This window comes from Dreissena polymorpha, chromosome 3 (assembly GCF_020536995.1).
Source record: "Dreissena polymorpha isolate Duluth1 chromosome 3, UMN_Dpol_1.0, whole genome shotgun sequence".
Classification (NCBI taxonomy): Eukaryota; Metazoa; Mollusca; class Bivalvia; order Myida; family Dreissenidae; genus Dreissena; species Dreissena polymorpha.
The window spans coordinates 134519434-134542017 of NC_068357.1; the positions used below are offsets into that span (position 1 = coordinate 134519434).

At 35.4% G+C, this 22584-nt stretch overlaps 1 protein-coding gene and 1 non-coding gene across 2 annotated transcripts in view; both read right to left on the reverse strand.

Moving 5' to 3' along the window:
- Positions 1–493: 493 nt before the first annotated feature.
- LOC127871551 (RNA-binding protein RO60-like) overlaps positions 494–22584 on the reverse strand; it is a 28339-nt gene continuing 6248 nt past the window's right edge. The window contains exons 4-10 of the mRNA XM_052414592.1: positions 20603–20786; positions 19887–20220; positions 16077–16230; positions 14625–14796; positions 9298–9374; positions 4704–4884; positions 494–4242 (exon numbers count right to left, since the gene is read on the reverse strand). Coding sequence (XP_052270552.1) covers positions 4041–4242; positions 4704–4884; positions 9298–9374; positions 14625–14796; positions 16077–16230; positions 19887–20220; positions 20603–20786 — 1304 coding nt within the window. The 3' untranslated portion in view covers positions 494–4040. The remainder of the gene's footprint in view (positions 4243–4703; positions 4885–9297; positions 9375–14624; positions 14797–16076; positions 16231–19886; positions 20221–20602; positions 20787–22584) is intronic.
- Positions 22339–22412, reverse strand: Trnat-ugu (transfer RNA threonine (anticodon UGU)). Its single transcript has one exon. It is a non-coding gene; the product is annotated as a tRNA-Thr (tRNA).

Sequence of the window (22584 nt, forward strand, 5' to 3'; positions counted from 1 at the left end):
GCCAAGGATGCTTCCGAGCAAACTCATGAACGACATTGCAAATGTTAATGTCCCTATGAATGGAAAGCAGGCACAAAGCGGGCAACATGTCCTGACCAATTTGATGATCTTAGTTTTTTCATAACAAGTCCCAGGGCACTGATACTCCTTACACACTCTAATTTTATGGACAAAACAGTGTAAATGTTGGGGTACAGCTGGGAATCACAATGTTCAACAGAGCCCAAATGCGGCCTTTTTGGTTTTCGGCCGTTCTGGATCTAAACCCATCTATATACGATTGTTACTATAAAAGACTGTAAAAATGCAAATTGTGTCCTTAAAGTAATGAGGTTTTATTAGCTTCAAAAATACATGTAAAGGTTTTTATTTTTTGCAATAGCTTAAGTCTTACACTTACTATTTGCAGATAAATATTTTACAGATGTCTTTACAACACCGTTCATGCTGAATGGGAGTGTGGCCATGTTTTAAGCTATGAAACTTCACTATCTAGGGTGCTGCAGTTTTTTATTTTAAAATCTTTGAATATAGAGTTCATAAGACTGTCAACGATGAAATAAGAAATTGTGTAGCAAATGACATGACAATCACAATAACAAATTCTAAGCTGTAGTAACTATGGGAGGCAATAAGGAAGCATTGTTACCTACACAAAGGTTCTACAATTTCAAGAATTACATCATTCGCAATTAATATTTATACAAACAAAAGCATTTAACTATTTAATTACGTAGTGGTTACTACATAATATATAATAACAAACTTAACAAGAGGGCCATGATGGCCCTGAATCGCTCACCTGACTTACCTTGCTACATCAACTTAAATTCTATCAGACTATGGCTAGCTATATCATGAAGTACAAATGAACCACATTTCAGGACTATAGCTGCATCACAAAAATGATTCAGTCAAAGTTAATGGTCAGAATTATTGTTGGTAACTTAGCATGACTGTGAGTTACATACATAATGTTTGTTGAATGTAACATCTAATTTAGGTCATTTTAAATCAAATATAATGCAGAATAAAATGAGATGTAACACATCATCTTCAAAGAATCCCAAAACGTTTACGGCTCACCTTCACATAGTACACTAAAACATAAATAAACTAAAGATATTAGTATGTTAAGTAATGAAATCTCTCATTCACGGAATATATAGTATAAATAATTCCGGTTACTTGATAACTCATATAGTTCATATCAATAAATTAAGTTGCACAAGTGGTCAAAAATTGAAAGTCATCAAAGTGCATAAGTTCATTTTTAGGAATTGAGTTGAATTGTATATAATCTCTACCCAGATTCAATCAAGATAAACATTCTGACTAAATTTCATAAAGATCTGATAAACTGTGACCTCTATCGTCTACAGGAAGTTTTACTATGATTTGTCCAGGGGACCTACTTTATGACCTCAGATGACCCACATACAATCCCAAGCCAGATTTCATCAAGATAAACATTCTGATAACATTTTATAAAGATCTCATGGAAACTGTGACCTCTATTGTCTGCACAAGGTTTTTTTTTATGATTTGACATAGTGACCTAGTTTTTGACCCAAGATGACCCAAATACAATCTCAACCCAGATGTCATAAAGATTAACATTCTGGCCAAATTTTATTAAAATTGGATGAAAACTGTGACCTCTACTGTCTACACAAGTTGTTTTTTTAACTTTGACCTAGTGACCTAGTTTTTGACCCTAGATGACCCAAATTCAATCCCAACCTAGATTTTAACAAGACAAACTTTCTGACCATATTTCATTAACAGGGTTCATACAGATTTTCTCCAATGAAATTCAAGCACTTTTTAAACACTTTTCAAGGTAAAAATCCAAATTCAAGCACTTTTTTAGTCCGACCTACTGAAAACTGTATATTATTCTGTGTCCAATACTGACAACATTTGCTAAATTGGTATCTTCTTGCTTAACATTCTATGTGACTTACAACAGTCTGCACTACCCTGCTACAGTAACAACTGTTTAATCAAGAGTAAGAGATTTCATTATGATATAGTATTTGATCGAAGGCATTACACTTACCAAAACAAAACCTGTAATTTGTATTGAATATGTGTTCTCAATGTTCTAAATGCACTATTCTGGTGGCTTTTCAATACTGATTTTCAATACTGATTCCCCCATACTAACAATCTCTATATCTTTTCTGCATACTTTACAAGATGCTTTGGCTTTAGAATCGGCATTGTCAACAACCCAAGGGTACATCATAAGCCATCCTTTCTGAAAAATGCAATTATTTGCTGGCATATTTCAACTTGTCAGCACTGTAATGGCATAATGCGTACAGAAAAACTCGAAGTAGACCAATAGGCGGAAGATTAGTAGTAGTTGCCTCCCTTACGTTCTAAAACCTGTACCGATCCAGTACCTGCCAGTAAGAACAGATCAGAACCGTCATAAATAATGAAAACAAACTACGACATCGGACTCATGGAAAAGATATGAAATTATATATTTTTACCCTTGGTATGTTTTTCAAGCACTTTTGAAGCCCAAAATAAACACCTTTTAAGCATTTTTTAAGTTTTAATATGCAAATAAACACTTTTTAAGCACTCCACAGCTTTTATAAGCACTTTTCAAGGTCTGTGTGAACCCTGATTAAGATCTGATGAAAACTGTGACCTCTATTGTCAACACAAGGTTTTTCTATGATTTAACCTAGTGACCTAGTTTCTGACCCCAGATGACCCAAATAGGATCCCAATCCAGATTTCATCAAGATAAACATTCTGACCAAATTTCATAAAGATTGGATGAAAACTGTGACCTCTATTATCTACACATGGTTTTTCTATTATTTGACCTAGTGACCTAGTTTTTGACCCCAGATGACCCAAATACAATCCCAACCCAGATTTTATCAAGATAAACATTCTGACCAAATTTCATAAAGATTGGATGAAAACTGTGACCTCTACTGTCTACACAAAAAAATTGTTGACGGACACACACATGCATGCACGCCGGACATCACACGATCACATAGGCTCACCGTGTCACTTTGTAACAGGTGAGCTAAAAAGCAGTAATGTATTTAACAAACCATTCATTATCAAACAACAATATACGTTAAAACAAGGGACAAAATTGTCACAAAACCAAAAAGTCTGATAAAGGGAGACCAACTCATAATGTGCATCGTTACAGATTGTTTACCCCAATTGTTTCAAAATCAATATATTTTGAGTCGTGGCGACCTTGACCTTGGAGATATTGACGTAATTCTTTCGCGCGACACACCGTCCAATGATGTTGAACAAATGTGCCAAATGATTTTAAAATCTCACAATGAATGACATAGTTATGGCCAGGACAAGCTCATTTATGGCCATTTTTGACCTTTAAACTCAAAGTGTGACCTTGAGCTTGAAGATATCGACGTAATTCTTTCGCGCAACACACCGACTTATGATGGTGAACAAATGTGCCAAATGATTTAAATATCTCACAATGAACGACAAAGTTATGGTCCGGAAAAGCTTGTTCCGCCCGCCCGCCAGTCCGCCCGCCCACCCGTCGACATTCTCCAATCTAATAACCAGTTTTTTCCTTCGGAAAACCTGGTTAAAAAGTACACATAAACATGTCAATTAAAATTCAATGTAAATATTTTCCAATGTTATTACAGTTGTATACCTCAACATAACCATTTTTTATTACTGAATAATATAAAGCTTTACTGATTAGAGTGCTGTCATATAACATCACTTTGAATATTCTGCGCTAAGTTATTCAACATGTGTGCAGTTGTTATTTATTATATACATGTATTATACATTTAAAATATGTGAAGCATATGTAATCACCAAATGATATATGCATATATGAACATTTTCCTAAGTCCTCAACAGTAACATTTGTACTACAATAAGTCTTTATTTTGTAAATTGACTTTTTTATTCCTTAGTTTCTGTTTAATAAAGAAATGCTTATTATCCACCTTTTACTAAAAAGTGGTACAACAAAATGCTCCATTCCATCAATACAAAGACCACTACACTTCCCCACGTGAGAACCGTTCTATTAACTCCGGTGCGGAGGAGTCAAATCCTGCGATGTCCAGCATGTATTTATCATCTTTGTCAGCTATTGTGAATTCAGTAGCAGTCATACCACACACAATCAGTTTTACATCTCGTTTCCCCGAGTATTTTCTGTACTCCACCAAAGCCTGGCATGGGTGGACGTTTCCAATCCTAAAGCATGAAAGATTAAAACTGATACGGGTTCTTTATTCATTTTAAGTTTCTTTCACATCATAAAAAACATTCATAAAGAATAACTGATTGAGAGATATCATTTTATGGATTAACTTAATTTTTACATTAGTTGTCGGTTTTAAACTAATTTGCTAAAAGATAAGTCCAACTGTAATTCTATTTGCAGAACATTTTTCAGATACCAAAAACGTTTACATTAAAAAAAATATGAAATGTACTTTCACTTATGGTGCCAAACATTACTCATATTTCAGATGTTTCTTAAGGGAAGAAAATCCCATCACAAGCCACTCAACAAGTTTTATTGCTCAGAAATATAAGCTAGGAAGCAAGCTATTAATATTTATTTGGCTTTTCTCTTTTTTTCACCTCTTTATAGGTCACTTGTGCTGACTAATTTTGTGTTGAAAATTATTACGTCATTTTGTTTCTCATACCATGTCTCACAGTCTGTGAACACCATAAAGACATCGATATCTTGCCACTTATTCTCGATTGCATCTTTCATGGGTACAGAACAATCAGTGGAGCCAAAAGTCATGTCTCTCATTTTGTCCAGAACTGTCTGCATCTTGTCGTCACGCTTGATTTCAAGTGGCACCATGCGGTCACTGAATGCTAACAAATAAGATATAAAGATAAACACAGATAAGTAAAAATTCCCTATTAATAATATACACAAGCAAAACCAAAACATTCATGGAAAATATTGTAACCAACTTACTAGACTCTTTAAAACAAACAATCAGATTGTTCCCACCTAACCTTAGGAGAACTTACCCATTCCATTAGAAAATGTTTTAGACATACTTTTACTATACCATTAATTAGTTAATAATATATACTGGCCCTTGTTTGTACTATTGATAGAACATACACAACTCAAATCATCAATAATTGATTCATAAATTTGTTTCCAAATTGAACTTCTCTAAAAATGAATGTCATTGTTCTACTTCAAATTTGTGCCTTAGAAACTTGTGAGCTCAATGAGAAAAGTACCAGTATGTTACATTTAACTATACCCCTTGAATATAAACACCCTCAATCCTTTTCTGTAAGGTAAAAAAACATTAAAAATATTTCATTCTGTTTCTACATAAACAATTCTGACCATTACATACAGAAAGTAACAAATTATTGTTTAAACTAAAGTGCAGGTAAATAATATTTCTTGCTTAATTTTAATCACTTATCATTTTCATTATTGTCCCAAAAAGTATGCAACAATTATTTTTTTACATTAAACTAGTGTATGGGTTCCCTAAATTAAGACAATTGACATGACGCCGCCTGTCAATCAAGTTCTTATCTAAGAACTGATCTACCAATCAGCGATCGATTAATCGGGCGCGTTAGTTAGCAACGAACTGTCCGCCATTTTCTAGACAAGCTATGTATAGGTTCACTTTTATTTTAGCGAGTTTCTTTTGTTTTCCTCTTAAAAAAAAGTAGATTAAAAATGGTTAAACGGTGTCGATGGGGACTATGTAACTCGGACAATCGATATCATGAAAGATTAGTTGGTGACATTCAATTTATATCGTTTTCAAAGCCGAAAAGAGATCTTGAGAAGTGTAAGAGCTGTATAAATGCATACGGTCGTCACCACGAACAACTGAACGTCAACACTGTCAAAGACAATTATAATATATTTTTATCGGATATACTAGCAGATTTAAATAGTTTATGTTATCGATCTGATTATCACATAATATTTCACGTTTAAAAAAAAAAGTTTTATCAGTTACTAGGTCATTAATATACAGAAGCGAGGTTCATCTGCATTACTTGAAGAGAAATAAAACCCAGCATGAAGGCTTATTCGTGCTTTATTTTATTACTTTGATAGTAATGCACTTTATTGCCATTATACATGTTATTAGAAGGTGATACGTGATATATTATATAAATAACTGTATCTACACATGTGCAGACATGTGATGTCACCAATGAACGCTTTTAATCCATCTTTGAGATCGAATTCCTAGTTCTCATTTTTTTCAACGAGTTTCGTTTGATTTGTTCGAAAAAAGCAGAAATGAAATAAGGCAAAAACAGTGTGAATAGGTTTTATGTAACTCTGACATTCGGTATCCATAAGTTAGATTAATTAAATATATACCATTTCAAACGCGGAAATGCGGTCTTGACAAGAGCAAGTGGAAGCTTCAATGTGTAGAATTACCGAGATCACCCTTATGGAGCATTTATTTATTTTAAACAAGATGCGTTTGTGAAACAAAATGTCCCACTATATGATGTTTGACCTTGAAGGATGACCTTGACCTTGTGAAGGATGACCTTGAAATTGACCTTTCACCACTCAAAATGTGCAGCTCCATGAGATACACATGCATGCCAAATATCAAGTTGCTATCTTCAATATTGCAAAAATATTCATAAAATAAGCGATTTGGGCCACATATATTTGACCTCTGACCTTGAAGGATGACCTTGACCTTTCACCACTCAAAATGTGCAGCTCAATGAGATGCACATGCATGCCAAATATCAAGTTTCTATCTTCAATATTGCAAAAGTATTTATAAAATAAGCCATTTGGGCCACATATATTTGACCTCTGACTTGAAGAATGACCTTGACCTTGACCTTTCACCACTCAAAATGTGCAGCTCCATGAGATACACATGCATGCCAAATATCAAGTTGCTATCTTCAATATTGCAAAAGTATTCATAAAATGAGCGATTTTGGCCACATATATTTGACCTTTGACCTTGAAGGATGACCTTGACCTTGACCTTTCACCACTCAAAATGTGCAGCTTTATGAGATACATATGCATGCCAAATATGAAGTTGCTATCTTCAATATAGCAAAAGTTATTGCAAAATGTTAAAGTTGGCGCAAACAGACCAACAGACCAACGGACCAACAGACAAACAGGGCAAAAACAATATGTCCCCCACTACTATAGTGATGGACATAAAAACTGGAAATGTTATGTTAGAAATAACTACGCATTATTAAGTATGAATTATATCACGTGTGCTTGTAGAATAATAGAGAAGATTGGTACCAACTTTGATTAACTTAACGAAATCCACGTTATAAATCGAGTTTTGTGTGTGTAAGAAACAAGTGAAAAGATTATATGTTTCTATTTTAATAAAATCGAATCGATAAATGCCACATAATAAGATTTATTATGACTGATATAACCAATAAATGCCGAACTTGGGAGAAGTCGGTACCTGCGCCAGCGTCTGATACAGGTAGCTTTACTGAATACCCCTTCAAACAGCGCTACTTTATATATGACAATGACCGAACCTATTGTGCTGTCTTGCACTTACAATTATAGTGATTGATAAATGTCCCATAAGCAATGTTTAATATTATTAATATCACTTTTATACGTAGTAACATGTGGGATTTTGGTACAGTCGGTGTCAGAAAGCATGTAAAACTTCACCGAAATCCCAGTTTAAAGCGCTATTTCGTGTCAAATACACAAGTGGAAATGTTTCGTTAATAACATGGGTAAATGTCGTTGAAGAAGTGTTAATTTATTGCTAATACCAACATCACACGTAATAACAGGTTCGATTTCGGTCAGCGTTTGAGAGTGTTATTCATATACCGAAAAACCCGTTATAATTAGCTGATGTTCTCTATAAACGTATATTTTTTGCGTTCGCAGATTAACTAAATGACACAAACCCCTTATACAAGTTTCATATGGTGTCAAAAAGTCCGTAAAAATAATCCGGAATATCGCGTTAATCTACATGCAGTACATAGGCAATGAAGCCATTTTGGTGTTAGCTTGTCTAGGTTTGCTACCCGCTGAGCCACGTGATTAAGTGGGCGGAGCGATCATAGATAAGGCGTCATGTCAATTTGCCAAAGTCTTACATGTATATCAATCATTTGTCTCATTGCATATAAATGGCAAAACAAGCACAAGCTCTAGGTCATAACCTCAGTCAGCTTCGTAAAAAAAACAGAGAAATGGCAAATCATTTTAATAACTAGCAACGCTCTGCTTAAATCGGCACATGTAGCAATGCACTTCTGATTTTATATAATGTAAGGTAAGGTGTAAATTATAATTCAAAATTGTTGAACTATGCTTCTAAATCCCCCCTACCCCCAAATTGGAAGCCTTTGGCACTCATTTCTTTTTCAACAGTATTTAAGTCATATAACAGCAGTTAGTTAACCTATTCCACTTTACCTAGGTAAGCTGATTAACCTGTTCCAAGTGCACATACTTATGTAAGTAATGACAACTGCCCTACTTGAATCAGAGGTCGGCAGAGAATGGTCATAGAAATATTTGATGTCTTATCCAACACAAGTTGTGTAGCTGGGTCTGGAATCAAACCAGCAATCATCGGATTTGTAGTCCAGCACTTGACTATCTTAGCGAGCATGCCTCAGCCTGTTACCTGGTTTAACTAATTGTCAATCTCTTTCAAAATGGTAAGTATTTTTCATAAAAAAACACACACACTTTTTTAGCAAAAATTCTTAATAGAAAAAAGGAAATTATTATTATTAGATAAGTAAGATTAAAGTTTGTTATAAAACAAACTACCAAATGATCAATTAAACTAGAGCTTTGTCAAAAATGTGACTAACAAGAGATGTGTTCATCAGAAACACAATGCCCCCTAATGCGCCGCTTTGAAGCCATCTATTTGACCTTTGACCTTGAAGGATGACCTTGACATTGCCCCACTCAAAATGTGCAGCTCCATGACATACACATGCATGCCAAATATCAAGTTCCTATCTTGAATATTGCAAAAGTTATGGGCAATGTTCGGACAGACAGACAGACGGACTGAAAAACTATATGCCACCCTTCAGGGGCATAAAAACTTGGTGTGATGAAAAATTCTTTTTCTTTTTTTCAAATGCATATAACTTTGTATTTGTCAAAATTAAGTCTTTTTTATACAGCTTACATTAAGAGATTTTTTTGAGCAGGCGAATGGGTCCAAATTTTGTGAACAAAACAATCAATAGCTTACCCGACAGCCAGCGAGCACGCCTTACCTCTGATCTTACAGTTCTCCTCTGTTCTTACAGTGGTCATCATCATAGCAGCAGCTGCCATCTGACATGTGATCACGCTACAATATAAAGTCATCAATATGTGCCACTTTTAGGAGATTTTTTGCTATTGAATGCCCCTGTGACTGTGAACTTGATTTCAAATTCAACAAGAGGGCCTGAAAGGTCCAAAGTCGCTCACCTGAGATTCAAAGGAACTGACCTGTTCTGTGCAGCCCAAGATGTCATTAGAACGAAATGTTCTTACCAACATTCATGACTAGTGAACACCCTGGCAGCCACGATTTTCAATAGACCAGAACCATTTTCATACACATCCAAGATATCATTTAAACAAATATACTGACAAAGTTTTATGAAGATTCATAAGTCCATATAATGAAAAATGCCCCGCCCACTGGTGGCCATGTTTTTCAAGCAACTGGAACCATTTTCGAACTTGTCCAAAATATCATTGGGACAAATCTTCTGACAAAGTTTCATGATGATCGTACAATAAATATGGCTTCTAGAGTGTTAACAAGTTTAAATATAGCTATATAAGGAAAAATGCCACGCCCCCTTGGTGGCCATGTTTTTCCACCAACCAGAACCATTTTCAAAGTCATACAAGATATGATTGGGATAAATCATCTTACCATGTTTCATGATGATCGGACAATAAATGTTGCCTCTAGAGTGTTAACAAGGTTTTACAAACGCATGATATATAGCCATATTAGGAAAAATTCCCCGCCCCTGGTGGCCATGTTTTTTAAGCAACCAAAACTATTTTCGAACTCATCCAAGAAATCATTAGGACAAATCTTCTGACCAAGTTTCTTGAAGATCGGAAAATAAATGTGGCCTCTACAGTGTTAACAAGGTTTTACTATAGACATAAAAGGAAAAATGCCCCGCCCCCTGGAGGACATGTTTTTCAACCAACCGGCATCATCTTTTCACTTTTCCAAATATATCATGGGGATGAATCTTCTGACCAAGTTTCATGATGATCGGACAATAAATGTGGCCTCTAGAGTGTTAACAAGATTTTACTATAGCCATATAAGGAAAAATGCCCCGCCCTTTGGCAGCCATGTTTTTCAAGCAAAGTAACCATTTTCAAACTCATCTAAGATATCATTGAGACCAATCTTCTGACCAAATTTCATGAAGATTGGACAATAAACGTGGCCTCTAGAGTGTTCACAAGGTTTTACTATAGCCATATAAGGAAAAATGCCCTGCCCCTTGACAGCCATGTTTTTCAAGCAAACGTTACCATTTTCGAACTCATCCAAGATATCATACAGACCAATCTTCTGACCGAATTTCATGAAGATTGGACAATAAATGTGGCCTCTAGAGTGTTAACAAGGTTTTACTACAGCCATATAAGGAAAACTGCCCCGCCCCCTGGCAGCCATGTTTTTTCACCGATCTGGACCATTTTCGAACTCGTCCGTATATATCAATGAAACCAATGTTTTGACTAAGTTTCATGATGATTGGGCATAAATTGTGACTTCTAGAGTGTTCACAAGGTTTCTCTATAGCCATATAAGGAATGCTGCCCCGCCCCCTGGTGGCCATGTTTTTCAACGGACCGGAATCATTTTTGAACTCAACCAGCATATCATTTAGACAAACATTTTGACAAAGTTACATGAAGATTGGGCATCAAATGTAACTTCTACAGTGTTCACAAGGTTTTTCTTTTTTTTGACCTAGTGACCTAGTTTTTGACCCAGCATGACCCAGTTTCGAACTCAGTTGAGGTATCAATGGGACAAATGTTTTGACCAAATTTCATGAAGATCAGGCAATAAATGTGGCCTCTAGAGTGTTCACAAGGCAAAATGTTGACGACGCACGACGGACGACAGGCGATCACAAAAGCTCACCATGAGCACATTGTGCTCATGTGAGCTAAAAAGGGTTGTCCTTTATTGCAGCATACCCGGTACTTTTTATTTGATCATAGGTCAAGGGTTCTCAACTGAATGTGTTCAAACAATTTTCCTGTTACAAGTCTTCGTGACCTTGACCACAGACTTTTTAAAACCTTTTTAGGCACAACATGCTGATGGTGGTGAGCTTTTGTGATCACCTTTTGTCTGTTGTATGTTGTAAGTTGTCAACTCTAGTGACCATATTTATATCCAATCTCCATAAAACTTGGTCAGAAGATTTGTCCCAATAATATCTTGGCCGCATTTGAAACTGGGTCACATTAGGTCAACAACTAGGTCATTAGGTCAAATTAAAGAAAAAGCTTGCAAACACTCTAGAAGTCACATTTATTGTACAATCTGCATGAAACCTTTTGATAACATTTTTTATTTATATCTCAGCTGAGTTCGAAAATGGTTCCAGTTCTTTGAAAAACATGGCCCCAAAGGGCAAGGCAGTTTCCTTAAATGGCTATAGCAATACCTTGTTAACAATCCTACTAAAAGTCACATTTATATTCCAATATTTATGTAAATTGGACAGAACATTTGTTCTAATGATATCTGGACAGAGTTTGAAAATGTTTCCGATGAGTTGAAAACCTTGGCTCTCTGGGGGACAGGCAGTTTTCCTTATATGGCTATAGTTGACAATGTTGACACTCTAGAAGTATAGGATTTATTGTCCAATATTTATGAAACTTGGGCAAAACATTTGTTCTTATGATATCTCAGCTGGGTTTGAAATGGTTCTTGTCTGTCGGAAAACATGGCTGCCAGGGGTGTGTGGCAGTTTTCATAATAGGGCTACACTTAAACCTTGTTAACGCTCTATTGGTCACATTTATTGTCTAATTTTCATGAAATTGAATAACATGGCCATCCAGGCCGGGGAAGTTTTTCTTTCATAGGTATTATAAAAACATGTTATCACTCTAGAAGTCACTTTTTTTTTTGTCCAATCTTCATGAAAGTAGGTCACAACATTTGTTAATATGTTGGCTAAGTTAGAAAATGGTTTTGGTCTGTTTAAAACGAGGCCGCATGGGGGCAGGAAAGATTTCCTTATATAGCAGTAGTAAAACCTTGTTAACGCTCTAGAAATTACATGTTTAGTGCAATCTTCATGAAAGTTTAGTTGGTCAGAATATTTGTCCCAATGATATCTCAGCGGAATTTGAAACCAAGTCATTTAAGATAAAACACTAGGTCACTACGTTTAATTAAAGAAAAAAGCTTATTGTCAACATCTCAAAGTCAGATTTCAACTCAGAATAGTTTTGTTCCTTTGTTTCTCAGGTGAGCGCCTTATGGCCAATGACCCTCTTGTATTTATACGTGTCTTACTTTTTGGCCAAGTCATCAGCATACCAAGTTTGATCATCACAGGTAAAGCATTCTTAAGATATCATGTGGAAATTAATGTAAAGTTACATGCCCCTATGTATTGACCCAGGGGTCTGCCGAGAGGAAAACTAGGGCAAAAATATTGCCCCAAGTTAGCAAACATTGCTTTGTTCAAAGAACTTGAAGAAATTTATTTTGCATTTATAAACAATTATTGTAAAGCATCCTGTCACTTTACTTCTATCAAACATCCTTTATTTCTGCACACCCATTTAGAATACAATTTAATTCAACGCAGTAAAATGTCTGATATTGTTTTCAAAGCTTTCATTACAGCCTCACGATTTGTGCGGCTTAGGTATATCAAGTAAGATAATTTAATGTGAAGAGTAAATACTTCTAAATTAAGCATTCAATACTGTAAAGTAGGAAAATAATGCAACTTATTACATGATACATATAATATACTGTAATAAATAAGTTTTCCACAAGAAGTTTAAAGTAAAAATAATTATTTTTGTGACTCAAATTTTTCAATCATGCAGATTTTCCCCAATAATAAATGCCTCTAAATTTTCGGACATTTGCATTTTTATCAGAAATCAACCTATTTACATTTATCCAGTGACACATTAGGCATGTGTTTAACAACCTGATAACAGTCTTAAACCTGGCAGTTATTGACCCGTTGCATTTGCCTCATTTGGGTAAATAGGTATTTATACTGTTTATTTGCTATAGCATCACCTGATAATTAATGAAGTGATCATAGTAAGGAAACAATAAGTTATGATTAATGCTTTCTTGCTTTTTGGTGAAAATCAACTGAATAGTGTCAATTAGTACCAAATTATGTTCACATTTCACAATTCAATTATCTACTGCTATATGTTCCTGCTTTAGTATGAACAAGAGCTGTTACCATAGGATGACTTATGCCCCCTATAAAAGCTTGATATAAGTTATGAGCATTTTTCGAAACCTAAACGCAAAGAGTGTCGGACAGACGGACGGACTGTCCAATCACTATATGCCCTCCTTCAGGGGCATAGAAATTAGCACAAATTTTACTGAGCAAAATGTAAATGTTTTAAAGACAACAAAATAATTTTCTCAGTTCGTTTTAGGGGAAATAAAACACTCTTACTACCATCTATAAAACGCTAATCATCTTACTCTTTGGTCAATGTACAGCCTTGGAAATAATTTTGGTAAAACAAAATCAAACACACTAATAATACTAAATTAATTGCAAACATAGCATTAAATAATTAATAATAAACAATGTGGTACAGAAAGACAATGTCATTCATTGAGGTAATGCGCAGGTATATAAGAACAATGCGCAGGTATATAAAAACATCTAATATATATGGTATAGTGTAAGTGTGTCTGTAAATCTTTGGACACTTATTTGGGAATATCTATTAGTATCTTTATTTTCCCACACATTTTTTAAAATTTATTTATGTTAAACTTAAAGTTAATCATGGGTTCTTGATATCTCCTAATTAGTTCTCCCTAAAATTCAACCCTAGACCCACCCCTGTGACCTCAAACACATTCTTTAGAATCTTCCTTTATTTCCAAGTAACCAGCACACCTATAAAGAGATTGAAGGTCAAAGCCTTCTAAACATATCATGAGGAAACAAATTCCACGTTTTACAAGTTCCTGTAAGCTTCACCTTTGATCTTAAAATCAATACGCCTCAACATTTTCTTTAAATTAAAAGCATACCAGGTTGGATGATCATTGGTCAAAGTCTTCCATAGATATCATAAGAAAATGAAATGGTATAAAGACAGACTGATTAACAGGTCCAAAGTGATATTGCACTAATTATTTAATAAGAGGCATAATCATTAACGGAAATGTGAATGGTAATTAACTCTTTTAGGGTGACGCTCCGATAAGCTTAAAACATCCATTATATTGATATACCACCACTAAAAATTGTCAAAAAGCTGACAATACCAATGTGCAAAAAAAGTGATTCTTCTATAGAGAACCTCATTTGTTGTTTACCTGGATCCTAGTACAGGCACACCCATAGATCCGCTGACATCAACACCCAGATAGTAGTTCTTGCCAGTAGGTGTGACCTGGGAGAATGCCTGATAGAAGGCGGAGTCAAGGGCGTCCACGATTTGTTGGTTAGGAGTCCAGGTCAGCTTACCTTTCTTTCCACTTTCCTCAACTGAAAAACAAAACTAGAGCTTGTCACAGTAGCGACAAATACCCACGAAAGTCACATACTGTAATATGTAGGGAGTTGTGTAAATTATGTTACAGAAAGTTCAAAATGGTCAACAACTTCAGCAATTTTAACCCAGTATAATACAACTTGTACTTGCACAACTTCATTTCATTTTATTCAATTTCATATAAACAAAGAAGAAAATTGTCTATGGGTAATTCTGCAATAATTATGGGCGGAGCTTATACACTGAAAGCACGTGCTTTAACTAAACAAAACATGCCAATACATTTTCCACCAGCATAATAATCCGGTACTTTATGAATTAAGGGCGGAGATCTGATCGACAGAACAGCCAAAAGTTATTTTTATGAGCGTAAGTTCACATAAATAGTACACAAGAATAATAAGGTACATTGTATAAATCTTTAGTAAAAACCGTGTTAGAATGAAAATAATTTTTGTACGTTATAGTTTGTTGTCGAATAACCCACAGCTGGAAGTTTAGAGGTGTGGTTTCAATTCACTCATGCTTCGCACTTTTTATTTAATCCCTATGCATCTAAACTTCCGGCCGTGGGTTAATAGACAACAAACTATAACGTACACAAATTATTTTTTTAATATTGGGAGATCTACTTGAGACAAGTTTGATTAGATTGTGTCTACAGACACACAGTTAGACAGACATCCATAGAGTGTATAACTGCCTTTTCTTTGTGGAGGAATATATAAAACAAGGGCTGTTTGTAAAACATGCATGCCCCCCATATGGGCTGTCAGTTGTAGTGGAAGCCATTGTGTGAATACGTTTTTTGTCACTGTGACCTTGACCTTTGACCTAGTGACCTGAAAATCAATAGGGGTCATCTGCAAGTCATGATAAATGTACCTATAAAGTTTCATGATCCTAGGCCTAAGAATTCTTGAGTTATCACCTGGAAACCATTTTACTGTTTCATGTCACTGTGACCTTGACCTTTGACCTAGTGACCTGAAAATCAATAGGGGTCATCTGCCAGTCATGATCAATGTACCTATGAAGTTTCATGATCCTAGGCAAACCATCTGGTGGACTGACATACGGACGTACATACGGACGGACGGACCGACATGAGCAAAACAATATACCCCCTCTTCTTCGAAAAGGGGCATAAAAATCCCACATGTAAGAGACCTTTTTTTCCTTCTATTGCAGAGTCTGCAACCCTGCATGATTCAATCAGAAACATTCTTTTCTCAGTTTGTTATTGAGTCTCTCAAACAAGTACAAAGCCTACCTTTCCTGTATGCTTCAAGGGCCAGAAGGATCTTGAATGGATGAAGGAAGTTGACCCTGTGGCCCCTACTGGGACCCTCACCACTATCCCCTTCCTCCTCCATTGGCACTTCAGCCTCAGTGTTGATGGAGCGCAGCTTATCTAGTACTAGGTCCTTTAAAGATAATACGTCATGCTCTGTTAAAACTGGGTCAAATGAATGTGCGTAAAGTGCCCAGTCCGCACAGGCTTATCAGGGACAAGACATTCTGCTCTCATGCAATTATTTGTTAAAAGGAACTAAATTCTTAATGAAAATAGAGTAATGGGGAAAGTGTTCTCCCTGATAAGCCTGTGCAGACTTCACAGGCTAATCTGAGACAACACTTTATGCACATGCATACAACCCTGTTTTCCAAGAGAAAGGCTACAATTCATCAACATTACTAGTTGTTCTATTTAAAAAGGAAGTACATTTAGTAGTATAACAGATGGCATGAAAGCTTGGTGGTTCTTTTGTACATCCAGGTTGCTATAGGTTGACAGAAATGCTCCAGTTGTCAAACGTCAGGAATAATCAAGGTTTCCAAATCTAGAAGTTGAAAAATAGTGCGCAAAGTTTTTACATTTATTTAAATTTTTTAATAATTGAATTTAAAATGTGTATGGAACTGCTACCAGTATTTTTATAGTTTTATTTTTTGTTTAAAAGCAAAAAAATAAATTCAAAAAATATATTTTTTTCAAATTTAAGAGTATTTCCATTTTGGGACTTAGGCGAAATCAATTATTAACAGGTGAGGGTCAATTACACATTCCCTGACAATCTGACAAAATTACATCAAGATTGAGAGAAAAATGTAGCCTCTAGATTGGCAGCAAGTTCTGTTTTTTATTTGACATGGTTACATAGTTTTTACACACATGACCCAGATTCAAGTTGGTCTAGAAACTGTCAAAATAAACATTCTGACCATATTTTACCTGGTGACATAGTTTTTACACACATGACCCAGATTCACTTTGGTCTAGAAATTGTCAAAATAAACATTCTGACCATATTTTACCTGGTGACATAGTTTTTACACACATGATCCAGATTCAAGTTGGTCTAGAAATTGTCAAAATAAACATTCTGACCATATTTTACATGGTGACATAGTTTTTACACACATGACTCAGATTCAAGTTGGTCTAGAAATTGTCAAAATAAACATTCTGACCATATTTTACCTGGTGACATAGTTTTTACACACATGACCCAGATTCAAAATGGTCTAGAAATTGTCAAAATAAACATTCTGACCATATTTTACCTGGTGACATAGTTTTTACACACATGACCTAGTTTCAAGTTGGTCTAGAAATTGTCAAAATAAACATTCTGACCATATTTTACCTGGTGACATAAATTTTACACACATGGCCCAGATTCAAGTTGGTCTAGAAATTGTCAAAATAAACATTCTGACCATATTTTACCTGGTGACATAGTTTTTACACACATGATCCAGATTCAAGTTGGTCTAGAAATTGTCAAAATAAACATTCTGACCATATTTTACCTGGTGACATAGTTTTTACACACATGACCCAGATTCAAGTTGGTCTAGAAATTGTCCAAATAAACATTCAGACCATATTTTCCTGGTGACATAGTTTTTACACACATGACCCAGATTCAAGTTGGTCTAGAAATTGTCAAAATAAACATTCTGACCATATTTTACCTGGTGACATAGTTTTAACACACATGACCTACATTCAAGTTGGTCTAGAAATTGTCAAAATAAATATTCTGACCATATTTTATCTGGTGACATAGTTTTTACACACATGGCCCAGATTCAAGTTGGTCTAGAAATTGTCAAAATAAACATTCTGACCATATTTTACCTGGTGACATAGTTTTTACACACATTACCCAGATTCAAGTTGGTCTAGAAATTGTCAAAATTAAACATGTTGACCATATTTTACCTGGTGACATAGTTTTTACACACATGACCCAGATTCAAGTTGGTCTAGAAATTGTCAAAATAAACATTCTGACCATATTTTACCTGGTGACATAGTTTTTACACACATGACCTAGATTCAAGTTGGTCTAGAAATTGTCAAAATAAACATTCTGACCATATTTTACCTGGTGACATAGTTTTTACACACATGACCCAGATTCAAGTTGGTCTAGAAACTGTCAAAATAAACATTCTGACCATATTTTACATGGTGACATAGTTTTTACACACATGACCCAGATTCAAGTTGGTCTAGAAACTGTCAAAATAAACATTCTGACCATATTTTACATGGTGACATAGTTTTTACACACATGACCCAGATTCAAGTTGGTCTAGAAATTGTCAAAATAAACATTCTGACCATATTTTACCTGGTGACATAGTTTTTACACACATGACCCAGATTCATGTTGGTCTAGAAACTGTGAAAATAAACATTCTGACCATATTTTACCTGGTGACATAGTTTTTACACACATGACCCAGATTCAAGTTGGTCTAGAAACTGTCAAAATAAACATTCTGACCATATTTTACATGGTGACATAGTTTTTACATACATGACCCAGATTCAAGTTGGTCTAGAAACTGTCAAAATAAACATTCTGACCATATTTTACCTGGTGACATAGATTTTACACACATGACCCAGATTCAAGTTGGTCTAGAAATTGTCCAGATAAACATTCTGACCATATTTTACCTGTTGACATAGTTTTTACACACATTACCCAGATTCAAGTTGGTCTAGAAACTGTCAAAATAAACATTCTGACCATATTTTACCTGGTGACATAGTTTTTACACACATGACCCAGATTCAAGTTGGTCTAAAAAACTGTCAAAATAAACCTTCTGATCATATTTTACCTGGTGACATAGTTTTTACACACATGACCCAGATTCAAGTTGGTCTAGAAACTGTCAAAATAAACATTCTGACCATATTTTACCTGGTGACATAGTTTTTACACACATGACCCAGATTCAAGTTGGTCTAGAAACTGTCAAAATAAACATTCTGACCATATTTTACCTGGTGACATAGTTTTTACACACATGACCCAGATTCAAGTTGGTCTAGAAACTGTCAAAATAAACATTCTGACCAAGTTTCATCAAGCTCAGGTCATAAATGTCGCCCCAAGAGTGGCAAGAGTTTTGAATGAGATTAAATTTGGTTACCTTGTTTTAAGATGCAAGTGACCCATATTCAAACTTGCCTGAGATATTGTCATGACAACCATTCTCACCAAGTTTCATCAAGATTGATTGGATGCATGTGACCCAGAGTTGAGCCCAGAAAATGTAAAGATGAATATTATGAAGAAGTTTCATCTAGATCAAGTCACAAATCTTTTTCTAGAGTGGTAACAAGTTGGTTTTTGAAATTTTGACCTGGGTACCTAACTTTTACATGCATGGAAACCAGATTAAAACTATGATTTTTTTTTCCAAGTGATAGCTACATATTTTTAGATAACTTAATATAATAATGTGGATACAATTATTTTTCTTTTTTTTTCATGGTACTTCATGTTGTAAAGTTGACTATCCCTTTTAACTCTAAACTTAGAGGCCGAGTTTTTTTATTATCCCTGTTGACTGGCATTTACTATGGTTAGAATGGATAGACATTTTTCAGCAGTGCTCAATACACAGATATTAAGGAAACAGTGCAGTGAATCTTTGATAAGTCAGCTTAGAGAACAATTACAGGTGTATTTAATGGTGGGTCAATGCAGTAAGTGAAATACATCATCGAGTGGCAGATATTAGACCATTCATCCCCAGATCTGACACTTACCAGCGACTCCTTGCCACCCTCTCCCTCAAACAACTTCAGCTCTGTCATCCGTCCAAGGTTCCGCACCATCGCCTCAATGGGCATCTTTTTCAGTAACTGCCGCCACACTTCAGGACTCCGCAGCAACTGAGAGGGACAGTGTTCCCAGTTTAGCTGGTACTTCTCAATGAGCTCACATAGCTGGTTGGGGTCTGTTGTCGCGCTTGCTTGATCGACGCCTTGTATGAGGTTGTTGACGCCCTCCAGCATGGCCAGACGCGCTATTTCGTCCGTCTGTCTAGCTGTATTGCATATGTACATCTCCTGGGCCTTTGCATAGCCTTTGACAATGTACCTAAAATAAAGAGACATATGGTGCAATGAAGGAAATATTTAAACATTATGACATTGTGCAGGAAAATAAAGAATGTTGACATACATATTTCCCCCACATGTAGACTGGCAGCTATTTAAAACAGTCTGATAAAACAATAGGGTGTCTATGCAGTGGTACAGTCTTGTCATGTTGCAACAAGAGGCAAACCTGGTACAACACAAAAGCCTTAAATAACCTCAGCATCAGGTCAAACTAACAGGCCAGTATTTCAAAAATCATGTTTCACTGAGCAAAATTTTAGTAACAAATTGAAACAGGGCAAGTAGAATGTTCACCCTGGTTTTACAATGATAACTGTGTTTTGTTTTCCAAACTGATGTTTTTATGAATTGTTCTCTACCTCAATATGAATCCAACCACAGGGTCTTTAGTGCTGACATGGGCCAGTCTCAGAAGGTCTTTGTGTGTCCAGCCCTCTCTGTTCTTGTACTTGGTAACGAGACGCGCCAACTTCTCGGGATTGTTGATGAAGTTTGTGTACCATTTGGCAACTGCTCGTTTGTGGGCTCTACCCCATCCAGTTCCTGCACATGCATATATACACACAGATTTGTATATGCTTGCAGTGTTGTTTTCACCTATAGGTGAATGTTGGCGGGGCCCGTCCAAAGGGGAAAAACACGTTGTTTATTAGGAAAAGGGGAAAATTAAAAATTCACTCTTTCATATGTAATGATATTTATTATATGAATACACATGTATGTATGAATGTAATGTTCACAGCTGAATTTCGCTGTCCTTTTTCTTAAATATATATCAATAATTTTTTCAACATTAGTTTCAGACAGTTCAGCCTTCATGCACAGTGTTTTCCTAGCCATTTTGAGTCTACTTGGGATTTTTTTAAACAATAAAATGGCAAAATTGAGCATTTTTTATCAATAAAATGGACCAAATTGGAATGTTTTTATCAACAAATAGATACATCAGGCCTTTTCCTGGCCATTTTGGGAAAAAAATGAAATTCATGTGAAGTCATCTGATTTGGAAAAAAATAATTTAATATAACTCTTTATAATTATTCAAAATCATATTAATTATATTTATATACTTTGTTAATTGTTTATGAAATAAATTTGATATATATATTTATCATTTGACAGTTCTTTCTAAAAAAAAAAAAACTTTTGGAGGGGATTTTTTCTACAAAATTAAGGGAAAAAACTATGGGGAAAAATATATACTCTTTCTTGAGGGGAATGGGGCCGAATATCATCCCCGAAATTGCCATAAAACATACTTGTTTGTATTGTAAATAGTCAACTAAAAGAAGGTCCTTATATTGTGCCTAATCAGTATAAACACAAACCAATGATACAAAAATGACTGATATTCTTAATAATTAATTAACTATATCATACACCACAATCCTGTTACAATTGCAATAGATGCATTAATAGTGTAACAATAAATTATTGTGCATAACAATATATTTATTTGTGTCTTGTTCTGAGAAAACTGGGCATAATGCATGTGCGTAAAGTGCCGTCCCAGATTAGCCTGTGCAGTCCGCACAGGCTAATCAGGGACGACACTTTTCACTTAAACTTCATTTATGGTAAGAAGGGACTTCCTTCAAACTAAAAATACCATAAAAGCGGAAAGTGTCGTCCCTGATTAGCCTGTGCGGACTGCACAGGCTAATCTGCGACGGCACTTTACGCATAGCATTAAGCCCAGTTTTCTCAGAACAAGAAACATATATTAACAAACAAAACTGACTATAACTTGGAAATTAGAGTCGACTTATAACAATATATGTACAAAATCTAACGCAAATAAGCTTCATGTGAAATGCAGTTCTCACATTATCTATAAAGGAACTTGCGGCAAGTGTTCAACTTTTTGTAAATTGAACTATGTAATTTATCTCCCTTTTTATCAATACAGCATAGAGTTTAAGTCTTCTAATACTTTTTGCTTTAAGGTTAAATGTCAACATCAGTTTAAAAAAGTTAAGACCAGACAAACCACTGGATTTTTTCAACAAATTTTCTTGCCATTTTATATCGGAGCGGAAAACATGTTTGCCAGTGTCACGGTCTGAACTTGGTCACGTAAGGGGAGAAAATTGTGCGGCCAGTCCGGGACTCGAACCTGGGACACCTCGCTTACAGGGCAAGTGCTCTCCCGACTGAGCTAACCGGGCCGCCACACAACTACTCCCCTTACATGACCAAGTTCAGACTTGATTATTTTTTTACTTGTCAGTACCAATATTTAGGTTTTCCTGTACAATTGGAATACCGATAACATGTCGAGCCATGCAGCATATTAATTTGAATGCTCATAGGTCAAAACATTCTCCAGATATCATGCTCA